The 22,115-nt window shown below is 42.5% G+C and overlaps 1 protein-coding gene across 1 annotated transcript in view; it reads right to left on the bottom strand.

Moving 5' to 3' along the window:
• Window positions 1-22,115, bottom strand: part of LOC127916630 (cilia- and flagella-associated protein 47-like) — a 75,371-nt gene that overhangs the window by 7,576 nt on the left and 45,680 nt on the right. The window contains exons 19-25 of the mRNA XM_052498940.1: window positions 21,055-21,202; window positions 20,813-20,898; window positions 16,925-17,114; window positions 16,040-16,128; window positions 15,668-15,863; window positions 15,016-15,247; window positions 13,884-14,132 (exon numbers count right to left, since the gene is read on the bottom strand). Coding sequence (XP_052354900.1) covers window positions 13,884-14,132; window positions 15,016-15,247; window positions 15,668-15,863; window positions 16,040-16,128; window positions 16,925-17,114; window positions 20,813-20,898; window positions 21,055-21,202 — 1,190 coding nt within the window. The remainder of the gene's footprint in view (window positions 1-13,883; window positions 14,133-15,015; window positions 15,248-15,667; window positions 15,864-16,039; window positions 16,129-16,924; window positions 17,115-20,812; window positions 20,899-21,054; window positions 21,203-22,115) is intronic.

The raw sequence follows: 22,115 nt of genomic DNA, 5'->3' as shown, positions 1-22,115 counted from the left end.
TCATGTACAACTCTGGACTAAGACAGGAGAGAGGAGGAGAGAAATTAATACATCATGTACAACTCTGGACTAAGACAGGAGAGAGAGAGGAGGAGAGAAATTAATACATCATGTACAACTCTGGACTAAGACAGGAGAGAGGAGGAGGAGAAATTAATACATCATGTACAACTCTGGACTAAGACAGGAGAGAGAGAGGAGGAGAGCAATTAATACATCATGTACAACTCTGGACTAAGACAGGAGAGAGAGAGGAGGAGAGAAATTAATACATCATGTATAACTCTGGACTAAGACAGGAGAGAGGGAGGAGAGAAATTAATACATCATGTACAACTCTGGACTAAGACAGGAGAGAGAGAGGAGGAGAGAAATTAATACATCATGTACAACTCTGGACTAAGACAGGAGAGAGGAGGAGAGAAATTAATACATCATGTACAACTCTGGACTAAGACAGGAGAGAGAGAGGAGGAGAGAAATTAATACATCATGTATAACTCTGGACTAAGACAGGAGAGAGAGAGGAGGAGAGAAATTAATACATCATGTATAACTCTGGACTAAGACAGGAGAGAGAGAGGAGGAGAGAAATTAATACATCATGTACAACTCTGGACTAAGACAGGAGAGAGGAGGAGAGAAATTAATACATCATGTACAACTCTGGACTAAGACAGGAGAGAGAGAGGAGAGAAATTAATACATCATGTACAACTCTGGACTAAGACAGGAGAGAGGGAGGAGAGAAATTAATACATCATGTACAACTCTGGACTAAGACAGGAGAGAGAGGAGGAGAGAAATTAATACATCATGTACAACTCTGGACTAAGACAGGAGAGAGAGAGGAGAGAAATTAATACATCATGTATAACTCTGGACTAAGACAGGAGAGAGAGAGGAGGAGAGAAATTAATACATCATGTACAACTCTGGACTAAGACAGGAGAGAGGAGGAGAGAAATTAATACATCATGTACAACTCTGGACTAAGACAGGAGAGAGAGAGGAGGAGAGAAATTAATACATCATGTACAACTCTGGACTAAGACAGGAGAGAGAGAGGAGGAGAGAAATTAATACATCATGTACAACTCTGGACTAAGACAGGAGAGAGAGAGGAGAGAAATTAATACATCATGTACAACTCTGGACTAAGACAGGAGAGAGAGAGGAGGAGAGAAATTAATACATCATGTACAACTCTGGACTAAGACAGGAGAGAGAGAGAGGAGAGAAATTAATACATCATGTACAACTCTGGACTAAGACAGGAGAGAGGAGGAGAGAAATTAATACATCATGTACAACTCTGGACTAAGACAGGAGAGAGAGGAGGAGGAGAGAATTACATCATGTACAACTCTGGACTAAGACAGGAGAGAGAGAGGAGGAGAGAAATTAATACATCATGTACAACTCTGGACTAAGACAGGAGAGAGAGAGGAGGAGAGAAATTAATACATCATGTACAACTCTGGACTAAGACAGGAGAGAGGAGGAGAGAAATTAATACATCATGTACAACTCTGGACTAAGACAGGAGAGAGAGAGGAGGAGAAAATTAATACATCATGTACAACTCTGGACTAAGACAGGAGAGAGGAGGAGGAGAAATTAATACATCATGTATAACTCTGGACTAAGACAGGAGAGAGAGAGGAGGAGAGAAATTAATACATCATGTACAACTCTGGACTAAGACAGGAGAGAGGAGGAGGAGAGAAATTAATACATCATGTATAACTCTGGACTAAGACAGGAGAGAGGAGGAGAGAAATTAATACATCATGTACAACTCTGGACTAAGACAGGAGAGAGAGAGGAGGAGAGAAATTAATACATCATGTATAACTCTGGACTAAGACAGGAGAGAGGAGGAGGAGAAATTAATACATCATGTACAACTCTGGACTAAGACAGGAGAGAGAGGAGGAGAGAAATTAATACATCATGTACAACTCTGGACTAAGACAGGAGAGAGAGGAGGAGAGAAATTAATACATCATGTACAACTCTGGACTAAGACAGGAGAGAGGAGGAGGAGAGAAATTAATACATCATGTACAACTCTGGACTAAGACAGGAGAGAGGAGGAGAGAAATTAATACATCATGTACAACTCTGGACTAAGACAGGAGAGAGGAGGAGAGAAATTAATACATCATGTACAACTCTGGACTAAGACAGGAGAGAGGAGGAGAGAAATTAATACATCATGTACAACTCTGGACTAAGACAGGAGAGAGAGGAGGAGAGAAATTAATACATCATGTACAACTCTGGACTAAGACAGGAGAGAGAGAGGAGGAGAGAAATTAATACATCATGTACAACTCTGGACTAAGACAGGAGAGAGGAGGAGAGAGGATTAATACATCATGTACAACTCTGGACTAAGACAGGAGAGAGAGAGGAGAGAGAAATTAATACATCATGTACAACTCTGGACTAAGACAGGAGAGAGAGAGGAGGAGAGAAATTAATACATCATGTACAACTCTGGACTAAGACAGGAGAGAGAGAGAGGAGAGAAATTAATACATCATGTACAACTCTGGACTAAGACAGGAGAGAGAGAGGAGGAGAGAAATTAATACATCATGTACAACTCTGGACTAAGACAGGAGAGAGGAGGAGAGAAATTAATACATCATGTACAACTCTGGACTAAGACAGGAGAGAGGAGGAGAGAAATTAATACATCATGTACAACTCTGGACTAAGACAGGAGAGAGGAGGAGAGAAATTAATACATCATGTACAACTCTGGACTAAGACAGGAGAGAGAGAGGAGGAGAGAAATTAATACATCATGTACAACTCTGGACTAAGACAGGAGAGAGAGGAGGAGAGAAATTAATACATCATGTATAACTCTGGACTAAGACAGGAGAGAGAGAGGAGGAGAGAAATTAATACATCATGTACAACTCTGGACTAAGACAGGAGAGAGGAGGAGAGAAATTAATACATCATGTACAACTCTGGACTAAGACAGGAGAGAGAGAGGAGAGAAATTAATACATCATGTATAACTCTGGACTAAGACAGGAGAGAGAGAAGAGGAGAGAAATTAATACATCATGTATAACTCTGGACTAAGACAGGAGAGAGGAGGAGAGAAATTAATACATCATGTATAACTCTGGACTAAGACAGGAGAGGGGAGGAGAGAAATTAATACATCATGTACAACTCTGGACTAAGACAGGAGAGAGGAGGAGAGAAATTAATACATCATGTACAACTCTGGACTAAGACAGGAGAGAGAGAGGAGGAGAGAATTAATACATCATGTACAACTCTGGACTAAGACAGGAGAGAGGAGGAGAGAAATTAATACATCATGTACAACTCTGGACTAAGACAGGAGAGAGAGAGAGAGAGAGAGAAATTAATACATCATGTACAACTCTGGACTAAGACAGGAGAGAGAGAGGAGGAGAGAAATTAATACATCATGTACAACTCTGGACTAAGACAGGAGAGAGGAGGAGGAGAAATTAATACATCATGTACAACTCTGGACTAAGACAGGAGAGAGAGGAGGAGAGAAATTAATACATCATGTACAACTCTGGACTAAGACAGGAGAGAGGAGGAGAGAAATTAATACATCATGTAGGAGACAGAAGAGGAGGAGAGAAATTAATACATCATGTACAACTCTGGACTAAGACAGGAGAGAGAGAGGAGAGAAATTAATACATCATGTACAACTCTGGACTAAGACAGGAGAGAGAGAGGAGAGAAATTAATACATCATGTACAACTCTGGACTAAGACAGGAGAGAGAGAGGAGGAGAAATTAATACATCATGTACAACTCTGGACTAAGACAGGAGAGAGGAGGAGAGAAATTAATACATCATGTACAACTCTGGACTAAGACAGGAGAGAGAGAGGAGAGAGAATTAATACATCATGTACAACTCTGGACTAAGACAGGAGAGAGAGAGGAGGAGAGAAATTAATACATCATGTACAACTCTGGACTAAGACAGGAGAGAGGAGGAGAGAAATTAATACATCATGTACAACTCTGGACTAAGACAGGAGAGAGGAGGAGAGAGAAATTAATACATCATGTACAACTCTGGACTAAGACAGGAGAGAGAGGAGGAGAGAAATTAATACATCATGTACAACTCTGGACTAAGACAGGAGAGAGGAGGAGAGAAATTAATACATCATGTACAACTCTGGACTAAGACAGGAGAGAGAGGAGGAGAGAAATTAATACATCATGTACAACTCTGGACTAAGACAGGAGAGAGGAGGAGAGAAATTAATACATCATGTACAACTCTGGACTAAGACAGGAGAGAGAGAGGAGGAGAGAAATTAATACATCATGTACAACTCTGGACTAAGAAAGGAGAGAGAGAGGAGAGAAATTAATACATCATGTACAACTCTGGACTAAGACAGGAGAGAGAGAGAGAGGAGAGAAATTAATACATCATTTACAACTCTGGACTAAGACAGGAGAGAGAGAGAGGAGGAGAGAAATTAATACATCATGTACAACTCTGGACTAAGACAGGAGAGAGAGAGAGAGGAGAGAAATTAATACATCATTTACAACTCTGGACTAAGACAGGAGAGAGAGAGGAGGAGAGAATTAATACATCATGTACAACTCTGGACTAAGACAGGAGAGAGGAGGAGAGAAATTAATACATCATGTACAACTCTGGACTAAGACAGGAGAGAGAGGAGGAGAGAAATTAATACATCATGTACAACTCTGGACTAAGACAGGAGAGAGGAGGAGAGAAATTAATACATCATGTACAACTCTGGACTAAGACAGGAGAGAGAGAGGAGAGAAATTAATACATCATGTATAACTCTGGACTAAGACAGGAGAGAGAGAGGAGGAGAGAAATTAATACATCATGTACAACTCTGGACTAAGACAGGAGAGAGAGAGGAGGAGAGAAATTAATACATCATGTACAACTCTGGACTAAGACAGGAGAGAGGAGGAGAGAAATTAATACATCATGTACAACTCTGGACTAAGACAGGAGAGAGGAGGAGAGAAATTAATACATCATGTACAACTCTGGACTAAGACAGGAGAGAGAGAGGAGGAGAGAAATTAATACATCATGTACAACTCTGGACTAAGACAGGAGAGAGGAGGAGAGAAATTAATACATCATGTACAACTCTGGACTAAGACAGGAGAGAGAGAGGAGGAGAGAAATTAATACATCATGTACAACTCTGGACTAAGACAGGAGAGAGGAGGAGAGAAATTAATACATCATGTACAACTCTGGACTAAGACAGGAGAGAGGAGGAGAGAAAATTAATACATCATGTACAACTCTGGACTAAGACAGGAGAGAGAGAGGAGGAGAGAAATTAATACATCATGTACAACTCTGGACTAAGACAGGAGAGAGGAGGAGAGAAATTAATACATCATGTACAACTCTGGACTAAACACAGGAGAGAGAGAGGAGGAAAGAAATTAATACATCATGTACAACTCTGGACTAAGACAGGAGAGAGAGAGGAGAGAAATTAATACATCATGTACAACTCTGGACTAAGACAGGAGAGAGGAGGAGGAGAGAAATTAATACATCATGTACAACTCTGGACTAAGACAGGAGAGAGGAGGAGAGAAATTAATACATCATGTACAACTCTGGACTAAGACAGGAGAGAGAGAGGAGAGAAATTAATACATCATGTACAACTCTGGACTAAGACAGGAGAGAGAGAGAGGGAGAGAAATTAATACATCATGTACAACTCTGGACTAAGACAGGAGAGAGGAGGAGAGAAATTAATACATCATGTACAACTCTGGACTAAGACAGGAGAGAGAGAGAGGAGAGAAATTAATACATCATGTACAACTCTGGACTAAGACAGGAGAGAGAGAGGAGAGAAATTAATACATCATGTACAACTCTGGACTAAGACAGGAGAGAGGAGGAGGAGAGAATTAATACATCATGTACAACTCTGGACTAAGACAGGAGAGAGGAGGAGAGAAATTAATACATCATGTACAACTCTGGACTAAGACAGGAGAGAGGAGGAGAGAGAAATTAATACATCATGTACAACTCTGGACTAAGACAGGAGAGAGGAGGAGAGAGAATTAATACATCATGTACAACTCTGGACTAAGACAGGAGAGAGGAGGAGGAGAGAATTAATACATCATGTACAACTCTGGACTAAGACAGGAGAGAGAGAGGAGGAGAGAAATTAATACATCATGTATAACTCTGGACTAAGACAGGAGAGAGAGAGGAGGAGAGAAATTAATACATCATGTATAACTCTGGACTAAGACAGGAGAGAGAGAGGAGAGACATTAATACATCATGTACAACTCTGGACTAAGACAGGAGAGAGAGAGGAGGAGAGAAATTAATACATCATGTACAACTCTGGACTAAGACAGGAGAGAGGAGGAGGAGAGAAATTAATACATCATGTACAACTCTGGACTAAGACAGGAGAGAGAGAGGAGAGAAATTAATACATCATGTACAACTCTGGACTAAGACAGGAGAGAGAGAGGAGGAGAGAAATTAATACATCATGTATAACTCTGGACTAAGACAGGAGAGAGAGAGGAGAGAAATTAATACATCATGTATAACTCTGGACTAAGACAGGAGAGAGAGAGGAGAGAAATTAATACATCATGTACAACTCTGGACTAAGACAGGAGAGAGAGAGGAGGAGAGAAATTAATACATCATGTACAACTCTGGACTAAGACAGGAGAGAGGAGGAGAGAAATTAATACATCATGTATAACTCTGGACTAAGACAGGAGAGAGGAGGAGAGAAATTAATACATCATGTACAACTCTGGACTAAGACAGGAGAGAGAGAGGAGGAGAGAAATTAATACATCATGTACAACTCTGGACTAAGACAGGAGAGAGAGGAGGAGAGAATTAATACATCATGTACAACTCTGGACTAAGACAGGAGAGAGGAGGAGGAGAAAATTAATACATCATGTACAACTCTGGACTAAGACAGGAGAGAGAGAGGAGGAGAGAAATTAATACATCATGTACAACTCTGGACTAAGACAGGAGAGAGAGAGGAGGAGAAATTAATACATCATGTACAACTCTGGACTAAGACAGGAGAGAGGAGGAGGAGAAGAAATTAATACATCATGTACAACTCTGGACTAAGACAGGAGAGAGGAGGAGAGAAATTAATACATCATGTACAACTCTGGACTAAGACAGGAGAGAGAGAGGAGGAGAGAAATTAATACATCATGTACAACTCTGGACTAAGACAGGAGAGAGGAGGAGAGAAATTAATACATCATGTACAACTCTGGACTAAGACAGGAGAGAGAGAGGAGGAGAGAAATTAATACATCATGTACAACTCTGGACTAAGACAGGAGAGAGAGAGGAGGAGAGAAATTAATACATCATGTACAACTCTGGACTAAGACAGGAGAGAGGAGGAGAGAAATTAATACATCATGTACAACTCTGGACTAAGACAGGAGAGAGGAGGAGAGAAATTAATACATCATGTACAACTCTGGACTAAGACAGGAGAGAGGAGGAGGAGAGAAATTAATACATCATGTACAACTCTGGACTAAGACAGGAGAGAGAGAGGAGGAGAGAAATTAATACATCATGTACAACTCTGGACTAAGACAGGAGAGAGAGAGGAGGAGAGAAATTAATACATCATGTACAACTCTGGACTAAGACAGGAGAGAGAGAGGAGGAGAGAAATTAATACATCATGTACAACTCTGGACTAAGACAGGAGAGAGGAGGAGGAGAGAAATTAATACATCATGTACAACTCTGGACTAAGACAGGAGAGAGGAGGAGGAGAGAAATTAATACATCATGTACAACTCTGGACTAAGACAGGAGAGAGAGAGGAGAGAAATTAATACATCATGTACAACTCTGGACTAAGACAGGAGAGAGGAGGAGAGAAATTAATACATCATGTACAACTCTGGACTAAGACAGGAGAGAGGAGGAGAGAAATTAATACATCATGTACAACTCTGGACTAAGACAGGAGAGAGAGAGGAGGAGAGAAATTAATACATCATGTACAACTCTGGACTAAGACAGGAGAGAGAGAGGAGGAGAGAAATTAATACATCATGTATAACTCTGGACTAAGACAGGAGAGAGAGAGGAGGAGAGAAATTAATACATCATGTACAACTCTGGACTAAGACAGGAGAGAGAGAGGAGAGAAATTAATACATCATGTACAACTCTGGACTAAGACAGGAGAGAGGAGGAGAGAAATTAATACATCATGTACAACTCTGGACTAAGACAGGAGAGAGGAGGAGAGAAATTAATACATCATGTACAACTCTGGACTAAGACAGGAGAGAGAGAGGAGGAGAGAAATTAATACATCATGTACAACTCTGGACTAAGACAGGAGAGAGGAGGAGAGAAATTAATACATCATGTACAACTCTGGACTAAGACAGGAGAGAGAGGAGGAGGAGAGAATTAATACATCATGTACAACTCTGGACTAAGACAGGAGAGAGGAGGAGAGAAAATTAATACATCATGTACAACTCTGGACTAAGACAGGAGAGAGAGAGGAGAGAGAAATTAATACATCATGTACAACTCTGGACTAAGACAGGAGAGAGAGAGGAGGAGAGAAATTAATACATCATGTACAACTCTGGACTAAGACAGGAGAGAGAGAGGAGAGAAATTAATACATCATGTATAACTCTGGACTAAGACAGGAGAGAGAGAGGAGGAGAGAAATTAATACATCATGTACAACTCTGGACTAAGACAGGAGAGAGAGAGGAGAGAGAATTAATACATCATGTACAACTCTGGACTAAGACAGGAGAGAGGAGGAGGAGAGAAATTAATACATCATGTACAACTCTGGACTAAGACAGGAGAGAGAGGAGGAGAGAAATTAATACATCATGTACAACTCTGGACTAAGACAGGAGAGAGAGAGGAGGAGAGAAATTAATACATCATGTACAACTCTGGACTAAGACAGGAGAGAGGAGGAGAGAAATTAATACATCATGTATAACTCTGGACTAAGACAGGAGAGAGGAGGAGAGAAATTAATACATCATGTACAACTCTGGACTAAGACAGGAGAGAGGAGGAGAGACATTAATACATCATGTACAACTCTGGACTAAGACAGGAGAGAGAGAGGAGGAGAGAAATTAATACATCATGTACAACTCTGGACTAAGACAGGAGAGAGGAGGAGAGACATTAATACATCATGTGTAACTCTGGACTAAGACAGGAGAGAGGAGGAGAGAAATTAATACATCATGTATAACTCTGGACTAAGACAGGAGAGAGAGAGGAGGAGAGAAATTAATACATCATGTACAACTCTGGACTAAGACAGGAGAGAGAGGAGGAGAGAAATTAATACATCATGTACAACTCTGGACTAAGACAGGAGAGAGAGAGGAGGAGAGAAATTAATACATCATGTACAACTCTGGACTAAGACAGGAGAGAGGAGAGGAGAGAAATTAATACATCATGTACAACTCTGGACTAAGACAGGAGAGAGGAGGAGGAGAGAAATTAATACATCATGTACAACTCTGGACTAAGACAGGAGAGAGGAGGAGAGAAAATTAATACATCATGTACAACTCTGGACTAAGACAGGAGAGAGAGGAGAGAAATTAATACATCATGTACAACTCTGGACTAAGACAGGAGAGAGGAGGAGAGAAATTAATACATCATGTACAACTCTGGACTAAGACAGGAGAGAGGAGGAGAGAAATTAATACATCATGTACAACTCTGGACTAAGACAGGAGAGAGAGAGGAGAGAAATTAATACATCATGTACAACTCTGGACTAAGACAGGAGAGAGAGAGGAGGAGAGAAATTAATACATCATGTATAACTCTGGACTAAGACAGGAGAGAGAGAGGAGAGAAATTAATACATCATGTACAACTCTGGACTAAGACAGGAGAGAGGAGGAGAGAAATTAATACATCATGTACAACTCTGGACTAAGACAGGAGAGAGAGAGGAGGAGAGAAATTAATACATCATGTACAACTCTGGACTAAGACAGGAGAGAGGAGGAGAGAAATTAATACATCATGTACAACTCTGGACTAAGACAGGAGAGAGAGAGGAGGAGAGAAATTAATACATCATGTACAACTCTGGACTAAGACAGGAGAGAGAGAGGAGGAGAGAAATTAATACATCATGTACAACTCTGGACTAAGACAGGAGAGAGAGGAGGAGAGAAATTAATACATCATGTACAACTCTGGACTAAGACAGGAGAGAGAGGAGGAGAGAAATTAATACATCATGTACAACTCTGGACTAAGACAGGAGAGAGGAGGAGAGAAATTAATACATCATGTACAACTCTGGACTAAGACAGGAGAGAGAGAGGAGGAGAGAAATTAATACATCATGTACAACTCTGGACTAAGACAGGAGAGAGGAGGAGAGAAATTAATACATCATGTACAACTCTGGACTAAGACAGGAGAGAGAGAGGAGGAGAGAAATTAATACATCATGTACAACTCTGGACTAAGACAGGAGAGAGAGAGGAGGAGAGAAATTAATACATCATGTACAACTCTGGACTAAGACAGGAGACAATACATCATGTACAACTCTGGACTAAGACAGGAGAGAGAGAGGAGGAGAGAAATTAATACATCATGTACAACTCTGGACTAAGACAGGAGAGAGGAGGAGAGAAATTAATACATCATGTACAACTCTGGACTAAGACAGGAGAGAGAGAGGAGGAGAGAAATTAATACATCATGTACAACTCTGGACTAAGACAGGAGAATTAATACATCATGTATGAACTCTGGAGACAGGAGAGAGAGAGAGAGAGAGAGAGAGAGAGAGAGAATACATCATGAGAGACAGAGACAGAGACTAGAGAGAGAGAGAGAAAGAGAAAGAGAAAGAGAAAGAGAAGAAAGAGAAAGAGAAAGAGAAAGAGAAAGAGAGAAATGATCTGAGAGACATGGCAAGAAGGGCCTTCTATGCCATCAAAAGGAACATCAAATTCAACATACCAATTAGGATTTGGCTAAAAAAATACTTGAATCAGTCATAGAGCCCATTGCCCTTTATGGTTGTGAGGTCTGGGGTCCGCTCACCAACCAAGACTCCACAAAATGGGACAAACACCAAATTGAGACTGCATGCAGAATTCTGCAAAAATATCCTCCGTGTACAACGTACAACACCAAATAATGCATGCAGAGCAGAATTAGGCCGATACCCACTAATGATCAAAATCCAGAAAAGAGACGTTAAATTCTACAACCACCTAAAAGGAAGCGATTCCCAAACCTTCCATAATAAAGCCATTACCTACAGAGAGATGAACATGGAGAAGAGTTCCCTAATCAAGCTGGTCCTGGGGCTCTGTTCACAAACACATACAGACCCCACAGAGTCCCAGGACAGCAACACAATTAGACCCAACCAAATCATGAGAAAACAAAGAGATAATTACTTTGGAAGAATGAACAAAAAAACAGAGCAAACTAGAATGCTAGTTGGCCCTAAACAGAGAGTACACAGTGGCAGAATACCTGACCACTGTGACTGACCCAAACTTAAGGAAAGCTTTGACTATGTACAGACTCAGTGAGCACCGCCTTGCTATTGAGAAAGGCCGCCGTAGGCAGACATGGCTCCCAAGAGGAGACAGGCTATGTGCTCACTGCCCACAAAATGAGGTGGAAACTGAGCTACACTTCCTAACCTCCTGCCCAATGTATGACCATATTAGAGACACATATTTCCCTCAGATTACACAGATCCACAAAGAATTTGAAAACAAATCCAATTTTGATAAAACATATCTACTGGGTGAAATTCCACAGTGTGACATCACAGCAGCAAGATTTGTAACCTGTTGCCACAAGAAAAGGTCAACCAGTGAAGAACAAACACCATTGTAAATACAACCCATATTTATGTTTATTTATTTTCCCTTGTGTACCCTTAACCATTTGTACATCGTTGCAACACTGTATATACACTGCTCAAAAAAATAAAGGGAACACTAAATTAACACATCCTACATCTGAATGAATGAAATATTCTTATTAAATACTTTTTTCTTTACATAGTTGAATGTGCTGACAACAAAATCACACAACAATGATCAATGGAAATCAAATGTATCAACCCATGGAGGTCTGGATTTGGAGTCACACTCAAAATTAAAGTGGAAAACCACACTACAGGCTGATCCAACTTTGATGTAATGTCCTTAAAACAAGTCCAAATGAGGCTCAGTAGTGTGTGTGGTCTCCACGTGCCTGTATGACCTCCCTACAACTTGTTTGTCTTGCATTAGGAGAAACCCAGGGCCAACCACACCAACATATGGCCTCACAAGGGGTCTGAGGATCTCATCTCGGTAACTAGTGGCAGTCAGGCTACCTCTGGCGAGCACATGGAGGGCTGTGCGGCCCCCCAAAGAAATGCCACCCCACACCATGACTGACCCACCGCCAACCCGGTCATGCTGGAGGATGTTGCAGGCAGCAGAACGTTCTCCACGGCGTCTCCAGACTCTGTCACGTCTGTCACATGTGCTCAGTGTGAACCTGCTTTCATCTGTGAAGATCACAGGGCGCCAGTGGCGAATTTGCCAATCTTGGTGTTCTCTGACAAATGCCAAACGTCCTGCACGGTGTTGGGCTGTAAGCACAACCCCCACCTGTGGACGTCGGGCCCTCATACCACCCTCATGGAGTCTGTTTCTGACCGTTTGAGCAGACACATGCACATTTGTGGCCTGCTGGAGGTCATTTTGCAGGGTTCTGGCAGTGCTCCTCCTGCTCCTCCTTGCACAACTGCGGAGGTAGCGGTACTGCTGCTGGGTTGTTGCCCTCCTACGGCCTCCTCCACGTCTCCTGATGTACTGGCCTGTCTCCTGGTAGCGCCTCCATGCTCTGGACACTACGCTGACAGACACAGCAAACCTTCTTGCCACAGCTCGCATTGATTTGCCATCCTGGATGAGCTGCACTACCTGAGCCACTTGTGTGGGTTGTAGACTCCGTCTCATGCTACCACTAGAGTGAAAGCACCGCTAGCATTCAAAAGTGACCAAAACATCAGCCAGGAAGCATAGGAACTGAGAAGTGGTCTGTGGTCACCACCTGCAGAACCACTCCTTTATTGGGGGTGTCTTGCTAATTGCCTATAATTTCCACCTGTTGTCTATTCCATTTGCACAAAAGCATGTGCAATTTATTGTCAATCAGTGTTGCTTCCTAAGTGGACAGTTTGATTTCACAGAAGTGTGATTGTCTTGGAGTTACATTGTATTGTTTAAGTGTTCCCTTTATTTCTTTGAGCAGTGTATATATAATATGACATTTGTAATGTTTTTATTGTTTTGAAACTTCTGTATGTGTAATGTTTACTGTTAATATTTATTGTTTATTTCACTTTTGTATATTATCCACCTCACTAGCTTTGGCAATGTTAACACATGTTTCCCATGCCAATAAGGCCCCTTGAATTGAATTGACTTGAGAGACCGAGACCGAGACCGAGAGAGAGAGAGAGAGAGAGAGAGAGAGAGAGAGAGAGAGAGAGAGAGAGAGAGAGAGAGAGAGAGAGAGAGAGAGAGAGAGAGAGAGAGAGAGAGAGAGAGAGAGAGAGAGAGAGAGAGAGAGAGAGAGAGAGAGAGAGAGAGAGAGAGAGAGAGAGAGAGAGAGAGAGAGAGAGAGAGAGAGAGAGAGAGAGAGATCTAGACTGCAAAAAGAGAGAGAGATAATGAACAGTATGTGTGGCTGACTGGGACGAGGTTTCCTAAGTATCCGTACCTGTTGTTGAGGTGGTCCAGGAATGTGATGTGTGAGCTGAGGTCCAGGGGCTGAGGGGAGCAGAAGGTCACTGTGCAGCTGATGGGGGTCTGGGGCTCTGTGTGGGTCTGGGGCTCTGTGTGGGTCTGGGGCTCTGTGTGGGTCTGGGGAGGGACGGTGCCATTGTGGGGCAGGCTGACTGAGAGGGGCTTCACCCGACTGCCATCCTTCAGAACCATCTCCTCCACCTCCACACGCAGACAGGAACCACTAGGGTCAGAAGGCAAAGGTCACAGAGGTGAGACTGTATTACACTATATGGGATATTAATATATGACTCTATAACGACTCTATAACGACTCTATAATGGGACTCTATAATGGGACTATAATGGGACTCTATAATGAGACTCTATAATGGGAATCTATAATGGGACTCTATAATGGGACTATAATGGGACTCTATAATGGGACTCTATAATGGGACTCTATAATGGGACTATAATGGGACTCTATAATGGGACTCTATAATGGGACTCTATAATGGGACTCTATAATGGGACTATAATGGGACTATAATGGGACTCTATAATGGGACTCTATAATGGGACTCTATAATGGGACTCTATAATGGGACTATAATGGGACTCTATAATGGGACTCTATAATGGGACTATAATGGGACTCTATAATGGGACTCTATAATGGGACTCTATAATGGGACTATAATGGGACTATAATGGGACTCTATAATGGGACTCTATAATGGGACTATAATGGGACTCTATAATGGGACTATAATGGGACTATAATGGGACTCTATAATGGGACTCTATAATGGGACTCTATAATGGGACTATAATGGGACTCTATAATGGGACTCTATAATGGGACTCTATAATGGGACTCTATAATGGGACTATAATGGGACTCTATAATGGGACTCTATAATGGGACTCTATAATGGGACTCTATTCTGTATTATTACTGCATGGAAATGCAGATCTGTTTATCTGGAGCTGTAACACTGCTGGATCAGGTTATAAATACACAGGCTACCTATCAGAGCATAGAGATCATTACTGTACTACAGTAAACAGTCAGTTAGTGGGTGGAAGCCCATCATGACAGGCAGGTGGATGGGTGGTACAGACCTGGGGTACCCGGTGGGGAGCAGGAAGAGGGTGGTGGTGGAGGGTGTGTCCAGAGGGACAGGGGTGAGGAGGACTCGAGGGGGGAGGAAGGTGATGCTGGGGGGGTGAGGGGTGGCACTGAGAGACAGCACCCTGTAGGGGTGAGGGGCTCCCCCCTCCTCCCCCTCTCTCTCCTCCTGCCCCTCCTCAGACAGAAACAGAGGGAGGGACACCTCGATCTGACCCACTGTCACTGGTAGAAAGAGTGAAGATGCAGAACAAAACACATTAAAAAACACTTACAGAACCTCCATGAAATCATTCAGTAGCAGCAGGACTCATCTAAACATAACACCACTTTTGAGGTCAGAAAACCTGAACCTGAGTGGTGCAGAGGTCTAAGGCACTGCATCTCAGTGCTAGAGGCGTCACTACAGACCCTGGTTCGATTACAGGCTGTATCACAACCGGCTGTGATTGGGAGTCCCATAGGGCGGCGCACAATTGTTCCAGAGTCGTCCAGGTTTGGCCGTCATTGTAAATAATAATTTGCTCTTAACTGACATGTCATGTTAAATAAAATAAAGAACGATGAACTTTGGAGTGTTGTTATTATAATTATATTAACTGTCCACCAAAAGTGAGCTCTGAGGGTGAGGTGAGAGGGGTTAACCTGGTGGGACTCTCTCAGGAGAGAGGGAGACAGTGACAGACACACACTGCAATGGCTCCAGTGTCCCAGCGGTAGGACAGACAGTGAACAGTCCCTCATTGCTGCTGGTGCTACTGCCCCCTCCTGGTGTTACTGCAGCGCTGCAGTCAATCCTCCAGCTCACCCTCTTGTCAGACACGTTCCTCAGCTCTACGGTCTGGAGACAACAGAGGAGAAGAGCTTCCAGCTGGTTGTAGCTCAGCCCAACAACACACAAACTGCCTCTCAGTTGGGAATATCAAGCTCTTTCTCTCTGCCAGCCATGAGAAACATCTGCCATTCAGAATCTACCTGCTTTAGTAGTTGGTGGAGTGGTGAGGTGACAGTAGCTACCTGAGTTTGTGAGGTAGTAGTGACTGAGCTAAAGGGCTCCAGATCAAACTGGAGACTTGATGGGGACATCTCCAGCGGGACACACAGAGCTGAGGGACACACAGGGACAGAATATCTTAAGTGCTAATTACACAGCTCCTAAAACACTCTTATCTTCAATCTATTTTCTCATCTCAGCTCCTAAAACACTCTTATTTTCAACCTATTGTCTTATCACAGCTCCTAAACCACTCTTATCTTTAACCTATTGTCTTATCACAGCTCCTAAACCACTCTTAACTTTTCAACCTATTGTCTTATCTCAGCTCCTAAAACACTCTTATCTTCAACCTATTGTCTTATCTCAGCTCCTAAACCACTCTTATCTTCAACCTATTGTCTTATCACAGCTCCTAAAACACTCTTATCTTCAACCTATTGTCTTATCACAGCTCCTAAAACACTCTAACCTTCAACCTATTGTCTTATCTCAGAGCCCTATGGAATGCTGAGTGTGTAGTGTCATTACTGTCTAATATACTGCAGGGACAGAAACAACATAGCACATTGTGAGGTCATATGGAGTCTTACAAGTATTGGAAACAACGTTGGATGTAAATGTAATGTAATGATACAGTGGGAACATGTAGGTCTGAGAACGTGTGATTTCATTGATGTTTGTGGAAATGTATGTAAATGTTAAGTTGTTTCTTGTTTTTGTCTGTTGTTTGTTTCCTGTCAAGGAAAAGCAGCAAGAAAAGTTTTATAAAAACAAATAAATATATATATATATATATATATATTAAGTATACTGCAGGGACAGAACATCTCAGTCCATCTGTCCAGGCCAATGGTTCAGGTAGGCAACTGACACACTTTCTGACCCCATATCTCCACCCCTCTAACCTGTGGCCTGCACCCTGCGGGATAGCGTCTCCATGGCGATGGGCAGTGGGCGCGGGGTGACGATGTGTTGGTCCCGGGAAGAGGAGGACTTGGGGACAGAGTTGGGAGGGGCGGAGGAGGAGGAAGAGGAGAAGGGAGGCATGCCCACACCGTTGACCGTCACAGGCAGGTTGAAGTCATACGCTGCCACCTGCAGGACAAACACAGGAACTACCGACTGATAGAGATGGGATGGGGTTTGGGTCAGTTCAGTTTGGTGTAATGGTGAGGTTAGGATCATGATTATGGTGGAGAGAACTTATCCTTGATGTCTCTGTGTTCAGGGAAAACATGTCTATTATAAACACAGATGTAGGTGGAGTACTGTGGAAGGTGGTTGATGTGTTGGTGATTAATAGACACAGATAGATGTAGGTGGAGTACTGTGGAAGGTGGTTGATGTGTTGGTGATTAATAGACACAGATAGATGTAGGTGGAGTACTGTGGAAGGTGGTTGATGTGTTGGTGATTAATAGACACAGATAGATGTAGGTGGAGTACTGTGGAAGGTGGTTGATGTGTTGGTGATTAATAGACACAGATAGATGTAGGTGGAGTACTGTGGAAGGTGGTTGATGTGTTGGTGATTAATAGACACAGATAGATGTAGGTGGAGTACTGTGGAAGGTGGTTGATGTGTTGGTGATTAATAGACACAGATAGATGTAGGTGGAGTACTGTGGAAGGTGGTTGATGTGTTGGTGATTAATAGACACAGATAGATGTAGGTGGAGTACTGTGGAAGGTGGTTGATGTGTTAGTGATTAATAGACACAGATAGATGTAGGTGGAGTACTGTGGAAGGTGGTTGATGTGTTAGTGATTAATAGACACAGATAGATGTAGGTGGAGTACTGTGGAAGGTGATTGATGTGTTGGTGATTAATAGACACAGATGTAGGTGGAGTACTGTGGAAGGTGATTGATGTGTTGGTGATTAATAGACACAGATAGATGTAGGTGGAGTACTGTGGAAGGTGGTTGATGTGTTGGTGATTAATAGACACAGATAGATGTAGGTGGAGTACTGTGGAAGGTGGTTGATGTGTTAGTGATTAATAGACACAGATAGATGTAGGTGGAGTACTGTGGAAGGTGATAGATGTGTTGGTGATTAATAGACACAGATAGATGTAGGTGGAGTACTGTGGAAGGTGATAGATGTGTTGGTGATTAATAGACACAGATGTAGGTGGAGTACTGTGGAAGGTGATAGATGTGTTGGTGATTAATAGACACAGATAGATGTAGGTGGAGTACTGTGGAAGGTGGTTGATGTGTTAGTGATTAATAGACACAGATAGATGTAGGTGGAGTACTGTGGAAGGTGGTTGATGTGTTGGTGATTAATAGACACAGATAGATGTAGGTGGAGTACTGTGGAAGGTGATTGATGTGTTGGTGATTAATAGACACAGATGTAGGTGGAGTACTGTGGAAGGTGGTTGATGTGTTAGTGATTAATAGACACAGATAGATGTAGGTGGAGTACTGTGGAAGGTGGTTGATGTGTTGGTGATTAATAGACACAGATAGATGTAGGTGGAGTACTGTGGAAGGTGGTTGATGTGTTAGTGATTAATAGACACAGATAGATGTAGGTGGAGTACTGTGGAAGGTGGTTGATGTGTTAGTGATTAATAGACACAGATAGATGTAGGTGGAGTACTGTGGAAGGTGGTTGATGTGTTGGTGATTAATAGACACAGATAGATGTAGGTGGAGTACTGTGGAAGGTGGTTGATGTGTTGGTGATTAATAGACACAGATAGATGTAGGTGGAGTACTGTGGAAGGTGGTTGATGTGTTGGTGATTAATAGACACAGATAGATGTAGGTGGAGTACTGTGGAAGGTGGTTGATGTGTTAGTGATTAATAGACACAGATAGATGTAGGTGGAGTACTGTGGAAGGTGGTTGATGTGTTGGTGATTAATAGACACAGATAGATGTAGGTGGAGTACTGTGGAAGGTGGTTGATGTGTTGGTGATTAATAGACACAGATAGATGTAGGTGGAGTACTGTGGAAGGTGGTTGATGTGTTAGTGATTAATAGACACAGATAGATGTAGGTGGAGTACTGTGGAAGGTGATAGATGTGTTGGTGATTAATAGACACAGATAGATGTAGGTGGAGTACTGTGGAAGGTGGTTGATGTGTTAGTGATTAATAGACACAGATAGATGTAGGTGGAGTACTGTGGAAGGTGGTTGATGTGTTAGTGATTAATAGACACAGATAGATGTAGGTGGAGTACTGTGGAAGGTGGTTGATGTGTTGGTGATTAATAGACACAGATGTAGGTGGAGTACTGTGGAAGGTGGTTGATGTGTTGGTGATTAATAGACACAGATAGATGTAGGTGGAGTACTGTGGAAGGTGGTTGATGTGCTGGTGATTAATAGACGCAGATAGATGTAGGTGGAGTACTGTGGAAGGTGGTTGATGTGTTGGTGATTAATAGACACAGATGTAGGTGGAGTACTGTGGAAGGTGATAGATGTGTTGGTGATTAATAGACACAGATAGATGTAGGTGGAGTACTGTGGAAGGTGGTTGATGTGTTGGTGATTAATAGACACAGATAGATGTAGGTGGAGTACTGTGGAAGGTGGTTGATGTGTTGGTGATTAATAGACACAGATAGATGTAGGTGGAGTACTGTGGAAGGTGGTTGATGTGTTGGTGATTAATAGACACAGATAGATGTAGGTGGAGTACTGTGGAAGGTGGTTGATGTGTTGGTGATTAATAGACACAGATGTAGGTGGAGTACTGTGGAAGGTGGTTGATGTGTTGGTGATTAATAGACACAGATAGATGTAGGTGGAGTACTGTGGAAGGTGGTTGATGTGTTAGTGATTAATAGACACAGATAGATGTAGGTGGAGTACTGTGGAAGGTGGTTGATGTGTTGGTGATTAATAGACACAGATAGATGTAGGTGGAGTACTGTGGAAGGTGGTTGATGTGTTAGTGATTAATAGACACAGATAGATATAGGTGGAGTACTGTGGAAGGTGTTGATGTGTTGGTGATTAATAGACGCAGATATAGGTGGAGTACTGTGGAAGGTGGTTGATGTGTTGGTGATTAATAGACACAGATAGATGTAGGTGGAGTACTGTGGAAGGTGGTTGATGTGTTGGTGATTAATAGACACAGATAGATGTAGGTGGAGTACTGTGGAAGGTGGTTGATGTGTTGGTGATTAATAGACACAGATGTAGGTGGAGTACTGTGGAAGGTGGTTGATGTGTTGGTGATTAATAGACACAGATGATATAGGTGGAGTACTGTGGAAGGTGGTTGATGTGTTAGTGATTAATAGACACAGATAGATATAGGTGGAGTACTGTGGAAGGTGGTTGATGTGTTAGTGATTAATAGACACAGATAGATGTAGGTGGAGTACTGTGGAAGGTGGTTGATGTGTTGGTGATTAATAGACACAGATGTAGGTGGAGTACTGTGGAAGGTGGTTGATGTGTTAGTGATTAATAGACACAGATGTAGGTGGAGTACTGTGGAAGGTGGTTGATGTGTTGGTGATTAATAGACACAGATGTAGGTGGAGTACTGTGGAAGGTGGTTGATGTGTTAGTGATTAATAGACACAGATAGATGTAGGTGGAGTACTGTGGAAGGTGGTTGATGTGTTGGTGATTAATAGACACAGATGTAGGTGGAGTACTGTGGAAGGTGGTTGATGTGTTAGTGATTAATAGACACAGATAGATATAGGTGGAGTACTGTGGAAGGTGGTTGATGTGCTGGTGATTAATAGGTGAAAATGAGTATAGATGAGGGATAATGAAAACAGAGGAGGGAGGACGGAGCCCTTACTTGTTTAGGGGAGAACACCAGGCAACACTGGGCAGTCTGCTGCCCCTGTAAATCCATCACAAACACGTCTGGCTCCTGGCTCGTACCTGTAACACACCAACACCTGGCTCTCAATATTAGGCCTCCAGTTTAGTAATCCATACATCTAAATGGAACTAGGCTGACAGTTTATGACAGTCTATCTTCTCAGAGCATTTCAGTCACAGTCAATGTGTCTATCAATCAATCAATCAAATACCGACCTGCAGAGTGTGGAGGGAAGTGGATGGTGAAGTCAGTGTGTTCTGACAGGTCAAACTGGACCCGGGCCAGGGCAGAGGATCGGTTCCTCAGGGAGAACGGAACGCCACGACTGGAACCAGAATACACCCCGTGGAACAGGAAGGATTTCTGAGAGGAGGAGGAGGATAACAAAGATGAAGAGATGTTTCTGAGAGGAGGAGGATAACAAAGATGAAGAGATGTTTCTGAGAGGAGGAGGAGGAGGATAACTAAGATGGAGAGATGTTTCTGAGAAGAGGAGGAGGATAACTAAGATGGAGAGATGTTTCTAAGAGGAGGAGGAGGAGGATAACTAAGATGGAGAGATGTTTCTGAGACGAGGAGGAGGAGGACTAACTAAGATGGAGAGATGTTTCTGAGAGGAGGAGGATAAGAGATGTTTCTGAGAGGAGGAGGAGGATAAGAGATGTTTCTGAGAGGAGGAGGAGGATAAGAGATGTTTCTGAGAGGAGGAGGATAGTTTCTGATAATAAGAGATGTTTCTGAGAGGAGGAGGAGGATAAGAGTTTCTGTTTCTGAGAGGAGGAGGAGGATAAGAGATGTTAATGAAAGGAGGAGGAGGATAAGATATGTTTCTGAGGAGGGGAGGAGGAGGAGGATAAAGAGATGTTTCTGAGAGGAGGAGGAGGATAAGAGATGTTTCTGAGAGGAGGAGGAGGATAAGAGATGTTTCTGAGAGGAGGAGGAGGATAAGAGATCCATTCTGAGAGGAGGAGGAGGATGACAGTTTATGACAGTTTCTTCTCAGAGGAGGAGGATAAGAGATGTTTCTGAAGGAGGAGGAGGATAAGATATGTTTCTGAGAGGAGGAGGAGGATAAGAGATGTTTCTGAGAGGAGGAGGAGGATAAGAGATGTTTCTGAGAGGAGGAGGAGGATAAGAGATGTTTCTGGGAGAGGAGAGAGGAGGAGGAGGATAAGAGATGTTTCTGAACAGGAAGGAGGAGGAGGATAAGAGATGTTTCTGAGAGGAGGAGGATAAGAGATGTTTCTGAAGAGGAGAGGAGAGATGTTTCTGAGAG

The sequence above is a fragment of the Oncorhynchus keta genome, chromosome 37 (genome assembly GCF_023373465.1).
Source record: "Oncorhynchus keta strain PuntledgeMale-10-30-2019 chromosome 37, Oket_V2, whole genome shotgun sequence".
Classification (NCBI taxonomy): domain Eukaryota; kingdom Metazoa; phylum Chordata; class Actinopteri; order Salmoniformes; family Salmonidae; genus Oncorhynchus; species Oncorhynchus keta.
The sequence above is the reverse complement of the archived record's forward strand: the minus strand, read 5'-3'. Positions and strand labels throughout refer to the sequence as shown.